General features: G+C 40.9%; 2 protein-coding genes across 4 annotated transcripts in view; one reads left to right on the top strand and one right to left on the bottom strand.

Annotated features, from left to right (window-relative positions):
- The first annotated feature begins 218 nt into the window (after positions 1-218).
- Positions 219-19,608, top strand: part of LOC118104545 (centromere protein P) — a 72,754-nt gene continuing 53,364 nt past the window's right edge. The window contains exons 1-6 of one of the 3 annotated variants that reach the window (XM_047339337.1): positions 219-361; positions 1,246-1,403; positions 1,709-1,863; positions 2,138-2,226; positions 4,114-4,202; positions 9,428-9,524. In XM_047339337.1, coding sequence (XP_047195293.1) covers positions 1,246-1,403; positions 1,709-1,863; positions 2,138-2,226; positions 4,114-4,202; positions 9,428-9,524 — 588 coding nt within the window. In that variant the 5' untranslated portion in view covers positions 219-361. Of the gene's footprint in view, positions 392-1,245; positions 1,404-1,708; positions 1,864-2,137; positions 2,227-4,113; positions 4,203-9,427; positions 9,525-19,608 lie in introns of all 3 variants that reach the window. The other 2 variants (XM_035151495.2, XM_047339338.1) reach the window with 2 other exon arrangements.
- Positions 12,182-18,997, bottom strand: ogna (osteoglycin, paralog a). The gene is made up of 6 exons (XM_035151498.2): positions 18,713-18,997; positions 15,901-15,964; positions 15,624-15,788; positions 15,111-15,313; positions 14,218-14,310; positions 12,182-14,015 (listed from the first exon to the last, which is right to left on the bottom strand). The coding sequence occupies exons 1-6, from the start codon at positions 18,866-18,868 to the stop codon at positions 13,845-13,847; spliced, it is 852 nt and encodes a 283-aa protein (XP_035007389.1). The 5' UTR covers positions 18,869-18,997; the 3' UTR covers positions 12,182-13,844.

Below are 19,608 nucleotides of genomic sequence, written 5' to 3'. Positions count from 1 at the left end.
ATCTAGCTGAAACCGCAGAGGGGACTCTCATCATTTCCATGTATGACGTACATTTGTTTATTGTCTATTAAAAGCAATAAACTAATAGATTTACGTTTAAAACAAACATATATGACAACTCTCAGTAATTGTATCTACAATGAGGTGCACAGTTAATTACCGATCTTGATTAAATGATATGTTTCCCCCCTCCGGTTCATGACAAGTGGTATCGTCCGCAGGGCGCGAGGCTCCAAACTGTTTTGGTTCGTCAGAAAACGAAGAAACGTTCCTCAGCTTCAAAGTGATTATTTATCTGATTCAACAGAGTAACTCGTGTTTAAATAAGTGGGCCGAGAAGTTTGAAGGGACTTTAATTGAAGTGAGTGCACGTGACAGCGGAGACGGACCGGTGAGCTTCATTTACACAGACTGTAGACGGTCATCACACTAATGTGACTTTCACTGATGAGTTTGGTCTTTACGTTGTTATTTAACCTTTCAGAGACATAGAGTCATGACTCCATTTTGTTTTTACACAAATTAACACACACAGGTTAATATATCGATGTGTAATGAACCCTTGTTATTTAAGTATTAATGATAATGTGTTTCTGTGAATATGAATATGTCTTAATGGCAGTAGAAGCTGTTTTAACTAGAGACACAGCACAAAGGGCAACCAATGAAAGTGTCTCCTAACTTTTCTTTGTTGCTAATTGGTCCCATATTCACGTTATATTTTTAATTGGCATTAATATTTAATCACGTGTCTTTGGGTTTTCAGCTGTACAGATCCCTTCCTGGCGAATAATCATAACAATATATTAAAAACTTATGTCTGATATGGTTTTCCCAACAAATATTTTTTTAATTCTTGAATTTTCACCTCTTTTTTTATCTAATGAAAAATCCAATAGGAAATGTATGCGTGTGCTTTCATTTTCCAAAGTTTACCAGCACTACACAAGATGTGAATACTTTCACTGAAGTCAGTTGTATTTTCCACATCGCGTTTGTGTAAGTCACATATTCGATTGTCTTCAAAAAATACTTAAAAATACGTCTAACTACCATAAGTACCAATTAGCAAGACTTTAAACCAATCTCACATAGCACCCTGCCCCTTCCTGCACATATAGTAGCATAGTTTGTGTTTTTGTATAGTGTAATCATTGGTGTGACTTCTTTAATGCTGAACTTTTCCCTCACTGAAAAGCTCCACGTGACTTTTTAATGACTTTAATTGGTTTTATGTACCTCCAGATGGAGGAGAACGTGTGCGAGGAGAACGTGTGCGAGGAGAACATGGAGGAGGTGGAAGTGCTGGAGGCTGAGATTGATCGACTCCGGGCTGAAGTGGCAGAACTGCAGAACCTCAAGGACATGACGTTCAACTTCAGAGGGCAAATGCAGGATGCACTGTGAGTTTCAGTTTCTTTATTTTTCAACCTGTAGCAACTTCACGTACACAACCTTGCCAGTATAAGTCACACATTTTAGATTTAAGCACATCGTCAAGTAGGTTAAAAAAAGGTTGCTGAGCAGGTGCATGGTTCAAAGGGATCTGCTCAGTCTCCTAATTAATCATGAAAGTAATTTAGGCGTAACAGGCAATTAACTATTTAATCAGAATGTCGCCTCATATTTCATTTAGAAGCAAGTATGTTGCTGCCCACAGACGTCTGGGGGGAGAGGTAAAAACAAATCCTTTCATTCATCTCCACAGGTCGTATGTGTGCGGACAGAAACAGGTGGGATCGAAGGAGGAGGTGGAGTCCAGGCTAAAGGAGGAGGTGGAGGAACTGGAGGAGGACCTTAAGCGGCAGACACAGATGAACGGCATCAGTCTGAACAGCTGCACCACAAAGACGCTGCAGAGCAGTAAGAGAGGAGCTGTCTGAATCCACAGCCTTCACCGTTTTCTGACACTACAAATTAAAATGATCAACCAGTGAAGGAGAATAACCAGGAGATTAAAACATTAAAATAATTTAGTTATTATACTAATGTACAGTATATGATTGTTGTCATCATAGGCAAACCTCAATTATTGCTTGTTTATTTGCAAGCAAATACAGGTCACCTTTCATTGGGTAATATAATAATAATAACATACTTAAAATGGTGTGATGTGTGTGTGTGTGTGTGTGTGTAGGTAGCAGGAAGTTGGTCCAGCAGCTCTCTGTATCAGGACACTGCTCTGAACTGGTCTTCCAGGTTGAGTTCCAGCTCTCTGACTTCAGGGTGAGTTTTTTTTAACTCTGCCAATACGTTGTTTGTTTGTTTGTTTGTTTGTTGTTGTAAACTAGATTATGCGAAGCCAACTCAATGGATCAGCACCAAACTTGGCGAAGGGATAGTCCGGGAAGAACCCATTAGACTTTTCACTTTCTTTAACAGTGTCAAATAGGGCATTTGCAACGTTTTCCCAGTGAATAATGCATTGATCTCCCTCATTTAGGGGACTGATATCCATAAGTGTTTGAAATTTGGTGCAGCTTGATTGAATTTAAGGTGAATGTTGGGCCTTGGCAGAGGTTTGCACTCTACTGGGTGACATTCAAGGCTTTTGGCCAAACAATGATCAATGGGGCTGTTTCTTTTCTTTAACACTGTGGAAAATGCTTCTGGTAACATGTGACACACTGAGGGACACACTTCAGTGGACTGTACCTCAGTGTTGATGCTGTATTCAGCCAGCAGAGGGTGACACAGGTTCACTGACGAGGCTTCACTTGCACCGTTAAGAATTTTTCAGACTTGCAAAACACTCCAGTATCAGGTCATGTCTCATTCAGAGAGCAGAGGAAATGTCAGGTATCAGTCGTGTATCATGTCAGTGATATCAGGTGAAGTCGTGTTGGTGCCGCCAGCAACAAAAAGTCTTCAGGTTTAGATCATCTCTTCAAAATAAAGGTCGACTTTTAGGGGCTTTTTTTATTTTCCAATCACTCTCCATAAAAGAGAGTTCCAATCAGAGTAATTTATAAATTAGACCGTTAAACATTTTTTATTGATTATGCTCAACAGATGTTTTTCCATAAAATCTTTTGGAGGGAAAGGGGCCCAAGGAAGAACTCATTAAGTTGGAAACAAATGTCAAAATAATGATTTGAATCAGGAACCATTTGATGAAAGAATATTAAAAAGTTATATTAAAGTTTTTTTGTATATACTTAGTGCTCTGGACACTTTCTTTCTGTACAGGTTCAGTGTTCAGCCTTCTGGTGAGTTAGAAGCACATTTTGAACAAGATCAGGTTTGACCCTTGAAATGTGCCAGCGCTGCACATGTGTAGTGAACACTAATTGTAGTTTTATTGTAGGGAAATTCAGTATTACTCTCATCTGTGAACCTCCTTCTTGTAGGTCCAGCGGTCTTCTGGTTTTCATTGTCTATCGACTCTTTACCACAACAGCTGGTTTCATTGAATCCCTCTTCTGCGTCTGGCTCAAGAAGTGCCATTAAAATCAGAGTTTTTCTTCTGAAGTTTCAACTTGTTTTGATCAAGACATTCATTATTTGGTGCTGTAATTTAGAAACGGAGTCATTCTGTAAACACACACACACTCGTGTTGACCTTTTATTATAATCTGATTAATAGTTGTTTTTTGTGTTGCAACAATGTTGGCTAGTACAGTTGCCAGTAACCTAAAAAACGTGTTCAGTGTTGTAACCCATTCAAAACCAATCACATTTAAGATTTATGGCTCCTCAAATACGGAATCGCTTTCGTCTTGACATGGACGTGGATGTTTGAAGGAATATGTGCTTGTTCCATTTCCTCTTAGGAAGATGTGCAAAAATGATTTCGACCTCATGTCTGTGTGATACAAATGAAGCTGGTGTTGGAATATGGTTAATTAAAAATACACCCACCAGCACAACTATGATAGAAACAAATGAACAAACAACTTCATGTCTTTGTTGACTTTTAAAGAAGGAAGGTTCCGATCCGCTGGTAGCAATACAGTGGTGTCCACAAGTTTGAGAAGACTGGACGAGGGTTAAATATCAGTGATATCCTGGTCAGCACACTTGCTACAGGGACTTTTCTTCTTGTACCTGAGGTAGGATGATGATGATGATGATGATGATGATGATGATGATGATGATGTGTTTGCTCCGCAGCAGGGTCAGAGGTCTGAGAGGACGATCAGTGATCTGAACGTGGTGATGGATGCCGGTGACCTGAGCAGCCTCGGCAGCTTCCTGTCTGGGTAAGAACGAACGCTTGATGAAAACCTCATCTGATCCTTTACCCTCCTGAGTTTTTTCTTGTCACGTGTAAGAGGAATTCAACTTTTCTTCAACAGCAAACCTTTGTGTTTGACAAAAGTATTGTCAAGACTTAACTCTGAAGATAAAGCTGTCGTGCTCCATCTTTATATACGGGGTGAAGAGCTGCTCATTTAAATATGAGACAACGACGCACTCGGACGTTCATATTGTTGAACGTGTGTTTACTTCACAATAGTTGTGTAACGACTGAAAAGACGGAGTTTGGAAGAGAAATCTCCGTGTCGAGTGATTTATTTACACTGTCTGTACACTGAGTCCAGCTCTGCATGTTTAATACAGGACATCACTGCTGTCAGGATGAAGCGTCCTGTTTAGTTTAACTCTAGAGTTTATTAAAGTAGAAAAACATGTCAAATGACCGTCATCCAGCTGAGTCCTCTCACTTACACATCGTTTCTCTCTTCATCCCACAAACAGCCAACCTTTCCTGCAGCGGACCACACAGGTGCAACTCATTACATTTGTAATGGCTGCGTTCCATTTAGGTGTGCTGGTTTACTGGCACACTTTCCCGTAAACAGAGCGTTGCCATCGCTGATATTAATTACACCTGTTCTTCTCCTGCTGCGACTGCTCAAAATACCTGAGCTGCATCTGCTATTTTGAGATTTACTCTGCTGTATTTTGAGGATTAATCCCAGGTGCTTGTGGAAAAAAACATTAGTGTTACAGATGGTGTTTCAGAACAGAATCTCTGTTTCATCGTTTATTCTGAATTTCTAAAGAGGCGTAAAGAAACTTGTTTTTCATACCACAACCTGCGTGTGGGAAATTATTCTCAAAAGTCTCTTCTGTTGATCAAGGCACAGTGAAGGAATAAATATAAATAAATAAATATGAAACGGAGCCTGACAGTTACTAGATTTGTTTAGACCTATACTGATATCTTATTTATTGTTTAAAAGAAATCCAGTATCTGGAATGGCACTGAAATCAATCAAGCCACGCCAAATTGCACACATATAAATGAATCAATGAATAAACAAATAAAGAATCAATCCAATTTTATTTGTATGTATTAAAAGGGGGAAAAAAACGTAGAAACCTCAGAGATCCACATGTTCTCCCAGGACGGACAGAAGTACAATAGATGCTGCGTATAACTGAGAACGTTATCAAAATAAAAGCATTTACAACATCGAAACAGTTTTTAACATGATGGAGAAGTGTGTCACTGTCACATTAGAAAATGTCTGATAGAGATGAAGGGAGGAGCAATGCCAAAGGAATTGAGGAGTTAAGTTATAGTAATGGTAGAATATGTGAGCAGGCGTGTTGTATATCAAGCAGTCTTGTTGTTAATCATAGTCCACGATCAGCCGCCACCATCAGGATCCACCACCACATAGATAAATCCTCTAAACACGACAGATCCACGAATTAGTCTCTGGGAAATGGTGAAAGTGTCACAATCATAAAAAAACAAAGTGATTAAAAAAAATCCTGGATCCGCTCCATTGTCTGAATCTGCATGAAATGATAATGGACTCTTTCTTGGTCCATGTCCCATTCTTCCATTTAGTTTCATGGAATCCATTTGGTGGCTTTTGCATAATCCTGCTGTCAAACAACAGAGGGGGGGGTGAAAACATAGTCTCCTTGGCTGAGGTAACGGGACTGTATGATGGCTGATATCTTTCTACCAGAAACCCATGATATCCACATATTAGATCTCTTGAATTTGGTTCTTAAAGAATAGTGACGGAGATTTGCAGATCATTTTACAGCATTATAACTCAACTGCTCAGTTCCCTCTGTGTCATTGACACAGTATTTTCTAAATGACCTCTAACATATCGGTGACATTTCTGTATTTACATATAATTGTCAACTGACACAGATGTGGATAAATATGTGATAATAATCAAACAATTATCAACTGCATTGCTTTTATCATTTATTAACACGTACTGTTTTTACCAAGTGGTGGGATGTGGAGGGGATTTAGATGTTGGAAGCTTTAACATCATATGTTTCTCATTTATAGTGTCTAAAAATATTCATAAGTGCTGTTTAGAATTTGGATGAAGGAAAATCCTGCATTGATACTGAATGAATAAGAATTGTTAAATGTTCCCACCATGCTGTCGCCTCCTGCTGCAGCCGTGACTCTTTGGTGACCTCCAGTGTAACTTATGCAGACACCAGGTGCATCAGCCTGGTTCCTGACTTCTATGCGATCCAAGTGATGCTCAGTTGAAGAATATAGATGAAATGTGTTGTGTTTATATGCGTCGAGTTTATGCGCCCAGGTGCATTTTCTCCTCTTATAAACACAGTGTGGCAGAAAGCGTCTGTTCTCTCGGTGGATCAGCGCCACAGACCTGAAGTCTGGTTTGCTCTATATCGGAGGCCAAACCACATCTGGATCTTATGGTCCAGTCTGCAGAGTCTGGCAAGAGACAGATGGAAAAATCCTGGAGATAATGATTCTGACACACTGCTGCCTTCTCTCTACATTTGTGTGTGTGTGTGTGTGTGTGTGTGTGTGTGTGTGTGTGTGTGTGTGTGTGTGTGTGTGTGTGTGTGTGTGTGTGTGTGTGTGTGTGTGTGTGTGTGTGTGTGTGTGTGTGTGTGTGTGTGTGTGTGTGTGAGAGAAAGGGAATAAGTGTTTAACAGTCCAAATCAGACTCTGAACTGTTTAAAATAAACACGGAATGTGGGACTTATTTATTTATTCTTTTGTTTGGACACATCTGTCCTCATCCTAACTCGCACAGGCAGTGTAGTGAAAGCATCGTGTCAATTCAGCCTCAGTCAATGGGGATGCATCCAGCCGCAGGGTGACGGGTGGCACCTGGGTACAGCATGCAGGAGGAAGGACCTAACGTAAAGATACAGCTGCAGTAATCACGTGTTTTTTATTTACCGCACATTGACTCAGACGTCGGCCTTTATCACCAAAAGCTCTCGATCAGTACCGTTGTCTTCCCAGGTCGCTCGCTGTGACGTCTGTGGACATTTTCCCGATGTATTCTCTCATGGGCTCACTTGGACATTCTCCGGGCGTTTCACTAGAGGGCTGGAAGAAAAATGTCCGGAGCAACTGACTTGGACATTTGTGTTCTAACTACAACCGCTCTGCAAAATTGAAAGTCTCGACTTCAGTTCAATGTCTGAACGCAGCATAAATGTTAAAATCCAGCTTTTTAAAGACATTTTAAAAATCATGGTTACATTTCTCCTTTTTGTTTATTTTGTCTTTTTATAACTATTTATTACCAGAACTGTTGGAACTTGGAAATGTTGATATTTTTGTTTGTATTTTGAGGTGGATTTACAGGACTCACCACAGGCTGGATCATGTCAAACTGTCCTGCAACACAGTGCTGCTCTTGTCATGAGGGGATTCATGCCTGTTGATCCCTGAAGTATTTTGACTTCCAGCCTACAGCCGATGACGCAGTGATCCAGGCGGTTACAGTTTTTGTTAAACTGGTCCAAGCCTGACGATTAATGACATAACAGGAGACATCAGTCACCTCTAAGCTAAAAGAAAAGTTTATTTTCAGACGGTTTCTTTAAAGACAAGGCAACACCTCTACATTAAACATGCATGTATTTTGAGCAGTGTAATTAAAAGGTTTTGTAGTGTGGTAAATTGTGTCTCACATCAGATTTAAAGATCACAATGTGAAAAATTATCAATTTAACTCAAAAATGGTGCAGGATGAAAAGTCCATAGCCTGGTTCTCTGAAACACAAACTTTGTTTTGCTGTTGTTAATGGTTGTCTCCCTCTTGTGAAGTAAACTGGTGAAAACTAGCTTTGTTAAAAATAAGGATTGAGGATATCCCCCCCTTGTTAGATTGTGATCAAGCTCACTCTGCATATGGAGGCTTGAGTCCTGCAGCGACCACAAGTTCGGTTTTGACTTTGCCCATTTCACGCACAAACTGTCCTCAATAAATACAAAAGGCCCATAAATATGTTTATAAAAGGGATTGTGGATTTAATCTTTCTGTACCAGAGCCAGTAAAATAACATCTGAAGTGCTGCCATTAAAATGGCAAGTGTGGATGACTTATACACAGCAGCAGGTTGTTGTCAGTCGACTTACAAAAATAAAACCCCTCAAAGAAACGTGTTTCGTTGATCGTCATTGCAGAATGTTCCTTCTTTGGGATAATCAGCTTAACACCACATGTTTCAAGTCTACATACATCACTAGAATCAGGACACTGACAAAGTTGTTGCCTTTGCCGCTGGTATGGTTTAACTGGCTCGACTGGATTTCTGACACTTATGATCATTCTGGATCATTCAGAACCAGTTGGACCAAATAGGTTTAATACAGCAACATCTAACCAGGCACCATATCTGTCCTCTTGGTATTGCTCCGTTATATGGGAGGGTGCTGCCATGTTTCCATCAGCTCTGTGTGGAATAACAGTTGTCTGGAAAATTCACCCGACTACCGTCTCGCCCTGGGCCCCCTTGGAAAACTCTGGAAAGATTTTGACTTAATGTCCCAGGTTCACTCAGAGGGAATCGGACCAAAACATGTTTTTTTTTTCTTTGCTATTACCAATGTACAGAATACTGTAGAATATAAGGAAGCACTATTTATAAACTATACTTTAACAGTCGTTGAGTAGGTAGAGACAAATGTTCAGTTTGGACTGACTGCAGTGAAGATTGACGGGTCCTGTTGTTGTGGAGCATGCTAACACATTAAACAATTTATAATCTATAGATCCGTGGCTAAAATTTGACTATATATACACTCAACACCAGCAGATTAATAACACCATTTTGAGCATGTTAACATTCTGATGTTAGCAACTAGCTCAAAATATAGTTGTATATAAGTAGAGCTTTGTAAATTGTAGCTATAGACTCTGGTAAAGACTGTAAATTGAGGGTTTCAGTGTTAATGGATTATAATAACACCTTCAGGGATTTGGACCTTCACTGATTAATGAAGGACGGACGTGATGTTCAGCTTTGAGGAGACAGAACTAACCAATTTTTTAAAATCTTTTTCAACTTTATTGGGCGGTTGAAAGTGAAGGGAGAGGGACATGTCTCTGTCTGGAAGTGAACAGTGGATGTTGCAGTTACTCTATGTGGAAATGCGCTGTATTCATTCAGCTACCTGGGGAACTTAACAACTATTTACACGTGTACTGTGTCATTTCAGAGTGGAGGAGAGCAGCGATCTGCTGTTACTCTTCAGGACTCTCAGGACTTTCTCAGACAGATGTGATGACCGCCTCCGAACCTTCCGCCACTTCCAGGTAAGTTCAAAGTTCACTTTAAACTGGCGCCTTCACCTTCACACACCTGCTCTCCAACTGCTCTCCGTGCTGCTAAATCATTTGTGTATTGTTGTCACATGCCACTCGCTATTAATACAACCGACTTTTGGCCCAATGGTATTTCCAAAGCTCTTTGTTGATTGTTGTATACCAAAAGAAAAAACATGATTCATCCTGAATTCCTTCAGGCGGGGGGGGGGGGACCAGATGGTCCATCAGTCAGTGTGAGTATAGTGAGGGGGGGCAGCTGCAGGTTGGAATTCATCATTAACCTTTGCTTGAGTCATGCTGAGTTTCACCCTCATCCATCAGCGGAGGAGCCGTGTTGTCGTGTCCAACGAGAGGTCAGAGGGTCAAACCTGGAGGTCTGGGTTTCTCTTTGTGAGACGACCCTTTACCACCCACAGTTTCACCCACACCGCTCGAACACTATTGTAGAACTTTAACTGTAAACTGCTGCATGCATTGAAAATACAATACATCTATCAAAAGATCAGCGTCCGATCATTTCAGTAATTGCAGTTCATTTAAAAAAGAATGCCATTGCTGTAGGTTCAATCAGAATATACAAATGAAGCCTTAAAAACATGTCTCTGTACCTTTTTAAAGCCGTCCCCTCTATCGGTGCAAGTAACATTAAAATGGTTAATTTCACGAAACTCTTCTCAGAAGTTCTGGGAAATTGCTCGATAGTTTGGAAACATTTAAATCTTAAGCCAATTTGTGGGTAAATAAGGAGAGAAATACAGAAGCTTTACTGTTGGCTGGGTGATGGATGAATGGTTGTATGCATCAATATAATAGATACTCTTACTAGGTACTCAAGATACTATAGCTTCTTTAGACTGATAGACCGGATACTCTTCATACTCTAGATGGAACGATAAGTACAATGCAATGAATTAATTGTGTAGATAGACATGATTCATATGCGACTATAAATGAATAGATACTAGATGAGTAGATGTCACCTGCGTTGTCCATAAAGTCTGTCTGCGTGCATGTGTGCATAAACACTGACCTTGTCAGGACCGGTAAACCTCAATGGGACCAAAGCACAGTCTTAATGAGGCGATGCGTCATCTCTGAGGTCTTGGTCCGGCTGTCCACAGTGAATGGAAGGCAATGCAAAGTCCTAACAAGCATAGCTGTGCAAACACTGTGTATTCAGACTGATGAGTAGAGAAGTTCAGATCCATGCAGTGGGTGTGAACCAGTGTGGACATAGTAAATATCAGCGTGGGACTGTAATGAAGAGGAAGCACTAAAATGTCATAGTAAATCAAGCTGCAGAGGCAATATGGAATCTATTCTCGTGTTTACTCTGAGAATGTGAAGTTCTGCCAAGTTGGCTGGACTCGAGGAGGATTAACCCACATTTTCCATAACGGCCCTGTGTGCTCGAAACTCTCTTTTTGCTTTACTTGCATTTTCTTGAGGGTTATTGAGGAAAAACATCATTCCCTTTGTAACTGTTGAGCTGTAATGTAGGCTGTGTGCCTTTTTTATGTAGATTTCTGGGCTTTAATGACACACAGACTTTAAAATGCACTTGGAGGAATAAACAAATAAAATATACAAAACTAAGCATTCACAAACACAATCCAAGCCAGGAATCTTAACATCTTTGTTGGCGGTAGACCACGACTTTAACCAGCCAGTCACTGCAGAACTACAGATCTGCAGATGACAGTTGGCTACGTACTCGTTATTAACGACAGACCTTTAGGAGTATGTGGCCAATCACCGATTAGCATTCCTCCACTGAAGTAACATCTTTAAATCTGTCTACACACAGACACACAAACATGCAGACTTCAGCTTCCTTCCAGAGTCCAAACACATGCATGTTAGATTAATTGAAATGTTTCAGACATGAGCACCGGAAAATTGGGTCTAGACATTTTCCACGGTTAACTTTCTCACATGAAGAACGCACCAGGAGATTGTCTGGGTCATACGTGTTCACAACAGGACAGTGTCTCTAACATTCAGACGACAGGTGGCACCTGGGTAGAGTTTGCAGGCGGCAGGACATGATGTTTAAATTCTGCTGCCAAGTTACCTGTTTTTGTTTATAGCACATTGACTCTGGCATCGACCCGTATCGCCGAAAGCTCTCGAATCTTGGCGTCTCCTTCAAGTTGACATCTTTGTCAATGTCCTCTACGTGTATGGCTCCTCCTTTCCTCCTTAGACATTTGTAATCTTTCAGCTTTGGGTCCACTGTGTGTTAGAAATGTCATCAACACGCTCACTGGGAATTTTCCACGCATTATTCTGCTTTATTCTCACAGGGGCTCACTCAGACACTTTCCAGACATTGTACCTGGGGGGCTGGCAGGAAGAGTTCAGACTTCAGCGCATGTCTGAAAGCAGCTTTGGAGAATGAGCACGAATGTTTGTTTGTCTCTATATGTCTGCCCTGGAATACACAGGCGACCTGTCCAGGGTTTACCCCTCCGCTCATGCATGTCAGCTGGGATTGGCTCTAGCCCTCCGCAGCCCTCTATGGATAACAGCTGTAGATAATGGATTTTGTCTTTGGTTATTCTTTTTCTGCCTGTGCCTACATTTTCGCCAAAATATTAGAAACACTTATCCTTGAGTGTTAAAGAGACTCCAACACATTTTAATTAAAAAAAAAACTTTAACTTTATTAAAATATCTTAAAAACCAAGCCATGTCACATACACATATTCCTGTATACCACTATATTATTCACATCAGTGATAACTTCTTGTTATTACTGGAAAGGAAGAGTTAGGGACACAAGCCAGACAGTTTTAAAAAAGACATTAAAAAAAGATTAATTTTCACATTACTATAGATCATAGCTACATTGCTCCCCAGGTCACTTCAACTGGAGCCTATAAATTAAAATGAACAAAGTAAAGTTAAGTCACAGAATTCTTGGAAAAGCCTGCAGCTGGACTGATTTACTTGGCCATTGCCTCTATGGAGAAACATTAGTAATGGAATAATCATAAGTCAAATTAATTCACACAGTGGGTGAGCAAAGCCCCGAGTGTTGAAATATATGTCAAATTTTTTCTGACAACACTCAATGAGAAAGGTATTTACAGATGATTCCTGTTGGCAGTTCAACGTGTCCTCAGCATTTAGTTTAGTAACCAAGATTATGCAAAAACTATTGAACTGATTTCCATTCATTATTGTGGAGGGGTGGGGCATCACCTGATGAAGAATCCATAAAATTGTATCTGGATAAATGGTGGATCCAGGAATTCTTTTCACCTTCTTTCGGAGGTATGCACACATGAGAGATTTTACACTGTACACGATACTTGTTAAAAAGCAGCAGAGATATTTAGAAAGTTGCGATAATATCTGTAATTGTGTTGACCTGTGGCTGCAGGTGTGAGTTTGTTCAGTGTAACAAGCAGTTTGTGTTGTTTCCTTCATCCAGGTAGAACAGCGTCAGGTCAAAATTAAACAAAAGGTAGGACTGTCGCTGTGGAGGCAATGGTGCTTCGCCACTCATTCACATCAGGGTTACATTAGTACTACTGGTGATACGCCACTTGTGTAGAAGACGCTCAGAAGACAACTCACATGTGGTGTTTTCTGAATATTTTGGATTATCCGTCTCTTACGTGTGAATACCTCTGTATGCTTCAGACCAAGTGTCTTTTCAAGTCAGAGTCTCCTTTTCCAATTGGCCAAATCAAAGTCTTTGTTGGATCCAAAACAGACAAGCTGACAGAGGTGTAAAAGTATCCAGCTTTTTAACTTGTTTTTTAAGCTTTTCAATCCCTTTTTCTAAAACACTTTGAAGGAGACACAGTCTGAAAGTGTGCTATTATAACCATTTGTATGATTTAATGTGTAAAGACTGCACTGTGATGCACAAAGGAAAAGAGGGATGCAGCCATGACGACAGGCTTCTCACCTCCCTTTCACTAAGGACATTCACAATAAGCTGAAGCACTGATTTTACACAAGGTCAGACAAACTAGTTTGAAGCATATTGATGTCTTCACACACCTTCTCAGGTGGTTTTGCACCAATTTCTCTGACTATTTCTCTCTTTTAACTCCCCCCCCCATAGACTGATCAAAGCCACCATAGAAGAGTCTGTTTAATTCTTCTCCTTCAGTGCGGTGAATGGTTTCATTTCGACCTGACAATGTCACAAGCTGTTTGTAGGTTTGCTGAAGTAAATCATTGACACAATGGGACCAGTGCCCCAACATCCAGAACGTCACAGTATCCCCACCCCTAAGCACTGTGGGAAAACTGCTTCGTCGGAGGGGCTACAGTAAAACATCTGCCTCCTCAGCGGTACCGTCCAACAGGCAGTACCTTCATGCAGGTGAAGCTGTCGGGGTACTTGGACAACATCACAGGGTTCCCGTCCATACGGACCTCACTGAGGCTCAGTCGCAGGTAGTAGGTGTCATTGGACTTGCAGAAGGTGTCTTTGTTCACCAGGGTGATGTTGTTGTTCTGGTGGAAAAGAAAACAACACATGATATAACAGAATAAATAAAATCGTAGCTTTTGGAATCACCTTCTGCACGACCAGGTTTTTTAATAGAATTCTAGCAAAAATTAATAGATGTAATTTATCTAATTAAATGTTGTTCCAACGATTAGATGGTGTCACTGTTTTCTGAAGTCACTTTATTTGATTGTATAAGATACAAACCTGTAGATGTAAGATCCGAACAGACTCTGGGATTTGTGGAACGGCCTCCAGTTGGTTGTCGGCCAGGAACAGGTTAACCAGCTTGGTCATTTTCTATTGGGGAAACAAATTCACATCATGGAATCTCAGTGGATTAAACAGTTGCCATCGGTTGTTAAAGATAAGCATGTTCTGTTTATAATCCACATGCTGTTGGAACCAGATTTACTTGGTGAGCATCAGCTATGTGGATCCGTAACATTTTCAAAAATATGTTGTTTGTTTTCTTTCTGAGAGTGAGAGGAAAAGACTGATATCAATCTCTTGTCTCTACATCAAGTTTGGAACTGGAGTCTGGATGTGGTTAATTTTGTTTACCCTAAAGACTCACTCAGTAACAATGTGGATCTTATTTGTTTAATCCATAGAAAAACCAGGAGACAATTGTAAGAGTTTGTGGTTTTAGGGGTTAGCAGCTACAAATATCTCTTGTCTAACCACAGCTGTGTGTTGGGAACTGTGGTTTTTGGCACAGAAGTGGTGATGTGTGTCAGGTCAGCTTTTTAGAAAGTTTTGGGATTTGTGGTCAGGATGGGTCAAAAAGTGATAAAGCAGGATGCCGACTCATTTACTAATTCACCTCCCTTTCTCCACTTCTGTCTCTTTCACTGTTCACACACATGTACCTGGTCCTCTTATGTCCCGGCTGTCAATAATCTGGTCACGGAAATCAACTGTGTTTTGTTGCTGAGCGGAACCTGAAGCTTTTTGGTTGTTATCTCTCTGTGGATCACTCGCTAATCGTAGAGACAGATGCATTGTGCGTCTGGTTCTGTTTAAAAAGTGCTTTGATTTGCCCTCATCCTCTTTCTTTTCTATTTACTCTTGAAAAAGTTGGAAGTGATGGTGTGTACCTTGAAAGCGTTTGCTTTGACACCCTTGGTTTTGAGGAGGTTGTTGTTGGCGTTGAAGACGGTGAGTTTGGCAGGAAGCATTGGAAGTTTGACCAGTCTGTTCTCAGCCAGAGACAGTTCCTCCAGCAGGGTGAGTTTAGAGAACGCCCCATCTTCAATCTCTGAGATCAGGTTCCCCGTCAAGTCAATCCTCTTCAGAGTCACTGTTGGCAGATGGAAAAAAAGCAGCTAATAAAGGTGTAGATGTTTTGGATTTCTCACTTTCTTTGTGTATCATTAAATGTTAGTATCCCTGTAGCTGTGTTTAGAATTGAATATTCACTATTCAACTGTTTTGTCGTGTGTGGATATAGACACAATTTGATCCTCCAGTATTATTGTCCCTCTGCAGATGATTGAAGTTCTGCACAAATACTTGTTGCCAACCAAAATATAAACCAGATGATCAGCAAAAACCTCAGACCTAGATTCTGTAGCTTTGGTCATCTGATGCAGATGGTCTTCTAGACTCACCAATTTCAGAAAAGTCTTTGGTGTTGATCTTTTTGATCTTGTTGAAGCGGGCGTACAGGTAGGCCGTCTCTTTAGGCATCATGGGAACAGCAGTCATGTCTGGACTGACCTCTTCACAGTACACAGAGCCAGTGAGACACACACACAGCAGGCAGGTGGGCAGGTCTGCAACACAGAGTCAACACACAGACATCAGGCCCTAAATAATCTGACTGATGCGGGCAGGATGGGAATCTTTGGACTGATTTTGCTGTATAGTCACAGGTCTCTTTATTACCTGAAGCATCTGCTCCCTCAGGGATCGGGCTGTCATCAGGCTCATCAGCAGGAGGCAGGGCCCTCTGCAGGAGAACACATGGCCTGTTCATTTACTCATCAGCAAAACACTTGACATTGTCTGGGTTAGGAGGAGTTACTCCTGGTCATAGCACTAGCAGCTCTCCTGCCCTGACAAGCATTGGAGGACAGGCATTGACCCTACTTGGCCGTCAGAAAGGAAATACTACTCCTGGTTCTATATGATCTACATCAACAGTGATTCCACCATCACCCCTAAACCACCTGCCCCCCACAAAACAGTCAACCGAAAGAAACACTGACTACAATGGGTTGAATATGAGTTAGCTATTCTTCAGCCAGTACAGATAAAAAAAGGTCTGCAGGTGAGGTTTCATGTCGTGGTACAGACCTGAACCCTGGTTTACTCTAAAGTTTACGCTGATGCTGATATTAAGTGTGACTGATGTGAATTTGATGTAAACACTAGACACCTGTGAAGGCTTGTTGGGTCTAATAAATTATGACTAAGAAGCCATTCAGACTGTAATGACAGCTGCTTTTGAAAAAGGGTCTCTTCTGGTGTGTGTGTGTGTCGCTTCAAACAAAAGTAAGACGTTGAATCTGAATCCAGCATCAGATCCCCGAGTTACATAGATTACAGATACCAGAACACTAAATAGCAGGTTATAAAACTATGTGCCAGCATATTTCATTACGATATTCACTTGGTCCGTTGTTTCCACTATCTCCATGTAAAAAGTCGAAGAACCTTGTTCATATTACAAAAGTCGTTTGCCAGGAATGTGTGCTTGGGTGTATTTGATTGGCCTCTGCAAGTGTGTTCTCGCATGATGTTTCCACAGAAGTGGTTTGATGATTTTTCAGCAGTCCGCCTGAAAATAATGAGGAGGCTGTGATTTATGACACAGATCTGTCATCGGCCTGAAAACAGGCTCAGTAACCTTATTATCATCAATCCAACATTGATTTCTTGGATATATTGGTCAGCAGAGCTCTTAAGCAATCTGCATTACATTCTGCAGCTGGCTTCTCGCAGCTGGCTCTGATGTCAGACACTGATGTTCCTCATAAATTATCTGTTGGGGGATAAATAGCCACGTCAGGGTAATTCATAGTTTTCTTTAGCAGTGTCTTTGTAGACTTTTGAAGGATGTCATGAATTTCATCCTTCAACCTGAGCAGTTTTGGGCTTGGATCTGACTTCTAGCGAATTCAAATAGCTAAACTGAGGTGCCTGGGTAACTTACATTGCTACTGGGGCTCAGGAATCTTAGAGTTGGCTTCTCCTCCTGCATCAAAGTCTGAGTTCAGTCCAGTTAAATGACTGCAACCAGTCAAAGTTTCCCTGAGAAGATTACCAGTCCTCCATCAACCCTGCTTCTGGTCTCTGCATTGATTAGACCAATCAAAACTTTCTACATTGTAGACCTCAGCCTAAGTGGTTAGGTTTATCAGCAGTAGGGTTTGGGGTCTGACTCTGAGGGCTCTGGCACAGACACGATCTTCTATGAAAAACATCTGGTCCCAAATTAGGTTTTGACTCCGTAAAACTGAAGATACATTTCATAGCCATATTCCCTCACACTTATTTCTTTCCCTCTCACTCTCTGGGTTGTTTGTGGGTTTTTCACATCCTGTAGCTTTTCTCCCAAAGGACGAATGAGACCAGAGTTTGGTTTTGGTTCATCCAAATATTTTTTGTGTGGTTAGCTGAGGGTGAGTGTGGTTGATTCAGGGTTTGGCTCGTGTGGGGAAAGAACAAGCTAGACATGGCAAGGTGTGTGTGTGTGTGTGTGTGTGTGTGTGTGTGTATAAGTGTGTGTTATATGTGTGATAGTGTGTAGACGCATAGTTGACTCTCTGGGACCTTTTTTGGTGTAAACACTGACCTTGTTAGCTAACACCTCATTGGTATTCCTCATTGGAACCAAAGCCTGAAGCCAAAACACAATTTCTGAGGTGCTGGATAAGGTGATAATTGTTTCTTTTACGATTAAGGCTAGGTTAGGGGGCACGGGCACCAGAGGAATGCAACTTTTAAAAGTTCTTCATTAAAGTGTGTGTGTGTGTGTGTGTGTGTGTGTGTGTGTGTGTGTGTGTGTGTGTGTGTGTGTGTGTGTGTGTGTGTGTGTGTGTGTGTGTGTGTGTGTGTGTGTGTGTGTGTTGAATAAACTATCTCTCACAGGAGGTGGATGAAGTCAAGTGGTGAAATTTGCTGTCCTTTCAGAGTTAGAGAAAACAAATTAATTGACTAAACCATGAATTCAATTATTAGTTTTAGAATAATGTGAGAAGAATATTTATTTTTGCGGCTCCTTTCTTCATCTATTCTTTTCTTTCCCTGACATAAAATTTCTCTTGACTTTAAAAATAGCAGAATATTAAATGTAACGCCTCACTAACTCACCAACAGTCACAATTGTAAAGATTGTCTGTTAACGTTGTGCTGCAGGTGAGTGGCATAAACACTGATCAAAACAGTTTACTTGCGATTTACTGAAATAAAAGTACAGTTTAGAAGCATAAAATACCTCTATAGAAAGTATATGAAGAAAAATATAGTAGTATATATAGTATCTACAGTAGAAAAAAGTATAAAGTACAAAAGCAGTATAAATGCACAAATTATAAAACAGGCAATGTCTAATTAAGGTGTATAATTAATTGATTATGTGAAGGCACTGCAAAAATACATAGTTTTAAAAGTAAATTGTAGCTTAATTTATTATTCAGAGTTATTGATACTTTCCTGGCAGAAAAGCGTGGATGTAAGGAAAGAAAGTTCTTACCCTAGCTCTCGTTGATATGAAATTGTCACTGAAGTATGTGTCCAGCTCCTTGCCAGGTAGAGATCCTGATATCAGCTGCGAGTTCTGGTTTAACCCTCTGGCCGTGGATGCCATCAGCCAAGGTACCAGCACACAGGTGAATAAGAAAGCCTTCATGCTGTCCGCAGCAGTGTGATGCTGACACACCAGCTCGCCTCAAAGCCTGAGTTTGGGTCAGTGGTTGCTCTCAGCTACAGCCCCTGTTGGGATGTGTCAAATGACTGTATTTAAAGACTGAACCAGTAGCTTCCAGCAGACTCTTGTAGTTTATAGAGCAGAGCACTTAACCCTTCCCTGACCACCCACCATCCATCTGCTCCGAGAAAGAGACGTACACACAGACAAGACATGCACGGGGAGGTAGACGCACAAAAAAGACACACATATGGAAAGAGTCAAAGAGAGAATAAAGTGTCCGTTTTTTTTCAGTTAAGTGTCCCTTATATGTGTACAGGAAAAAACACGTTCAGCCAAAACTGCAGAGAAGGCAGAAAAATTGAAAGTTGACAACCACAGTGCGAGTGTGTTTTGTCAGGAGGAATTTCTGTGGTCTCTGCCCAACCGCTCAGTAATAGCTCGTAATAACCAACCTATGTTTCATTAGGCTCCATTCGTTGTTTTTTTTTCTCTTCTTCACTGGTTCTGTTTCTCTTTGAGCCGTTGGTCAGACAACACATTTAGCAGCTTAATTTATGTGATCAATTCTGAGCAGTAGTAGAATTTTCTTTGGTTTGCGGACAACTCCTCTCAAAGTGACTGATGTTTCAGGTTACGGTAGATCTCACTCAGTGCCTACACCACTTTCAAATGATCAGCCAATTTGAATTGTGCAGAAAAAGCAATGTTTCTCAGCTGAA

This window comes from Hippoglossus stenolepis, chromosome 3 (assembly GCF_022539355.2).
Source record: "Hippoglossus stenolepis isolate QCI-W04-F060 chromosome 3, HSTE1.2, whole genome shotgun sequence".
In the NCBI taxonomy this organism is placed as follows: domain Eukaryota; kingdom Metazoa; phylum Chordata; class Actinopteri; order Pleuronectiformes; family Pleuronectidae; genus Hippoglossus; species Hippoglossus stenolepis.
The sequence above is the reverse complement of the archived record's forward strand: the minus strand, read 5'-3'. Positions and strand labels throughout refer to the sequence as shown.

What these genes read in the sequence shown, in the direction of transcription:
- ogna (XM_035151498.2), bottom strand. Translation starts at nt 18,868, where the DNA reads ATGAAGGCTTTCTTATTCACCTGTGTGCTGGTACCTTGGCTGATGGCA. An exon ending in TCAAAGCAAACGCTTTCAAG is followed by an intron (nt 14,311 to 15,110) that starts GTACACACCATC and finishes TTTCCCCAATAG; the next exon opens with AAAATGACCAAGCTGGTTAA. An exon ending in TTCGGATCTTACATCTACAG is followed by an intron (nt 14,016 to 14,217) that starts GTTTGTATCTTA and finishes CTTTTCCACCAG; the next exon opens with AACAACAACATCACCCTGGT.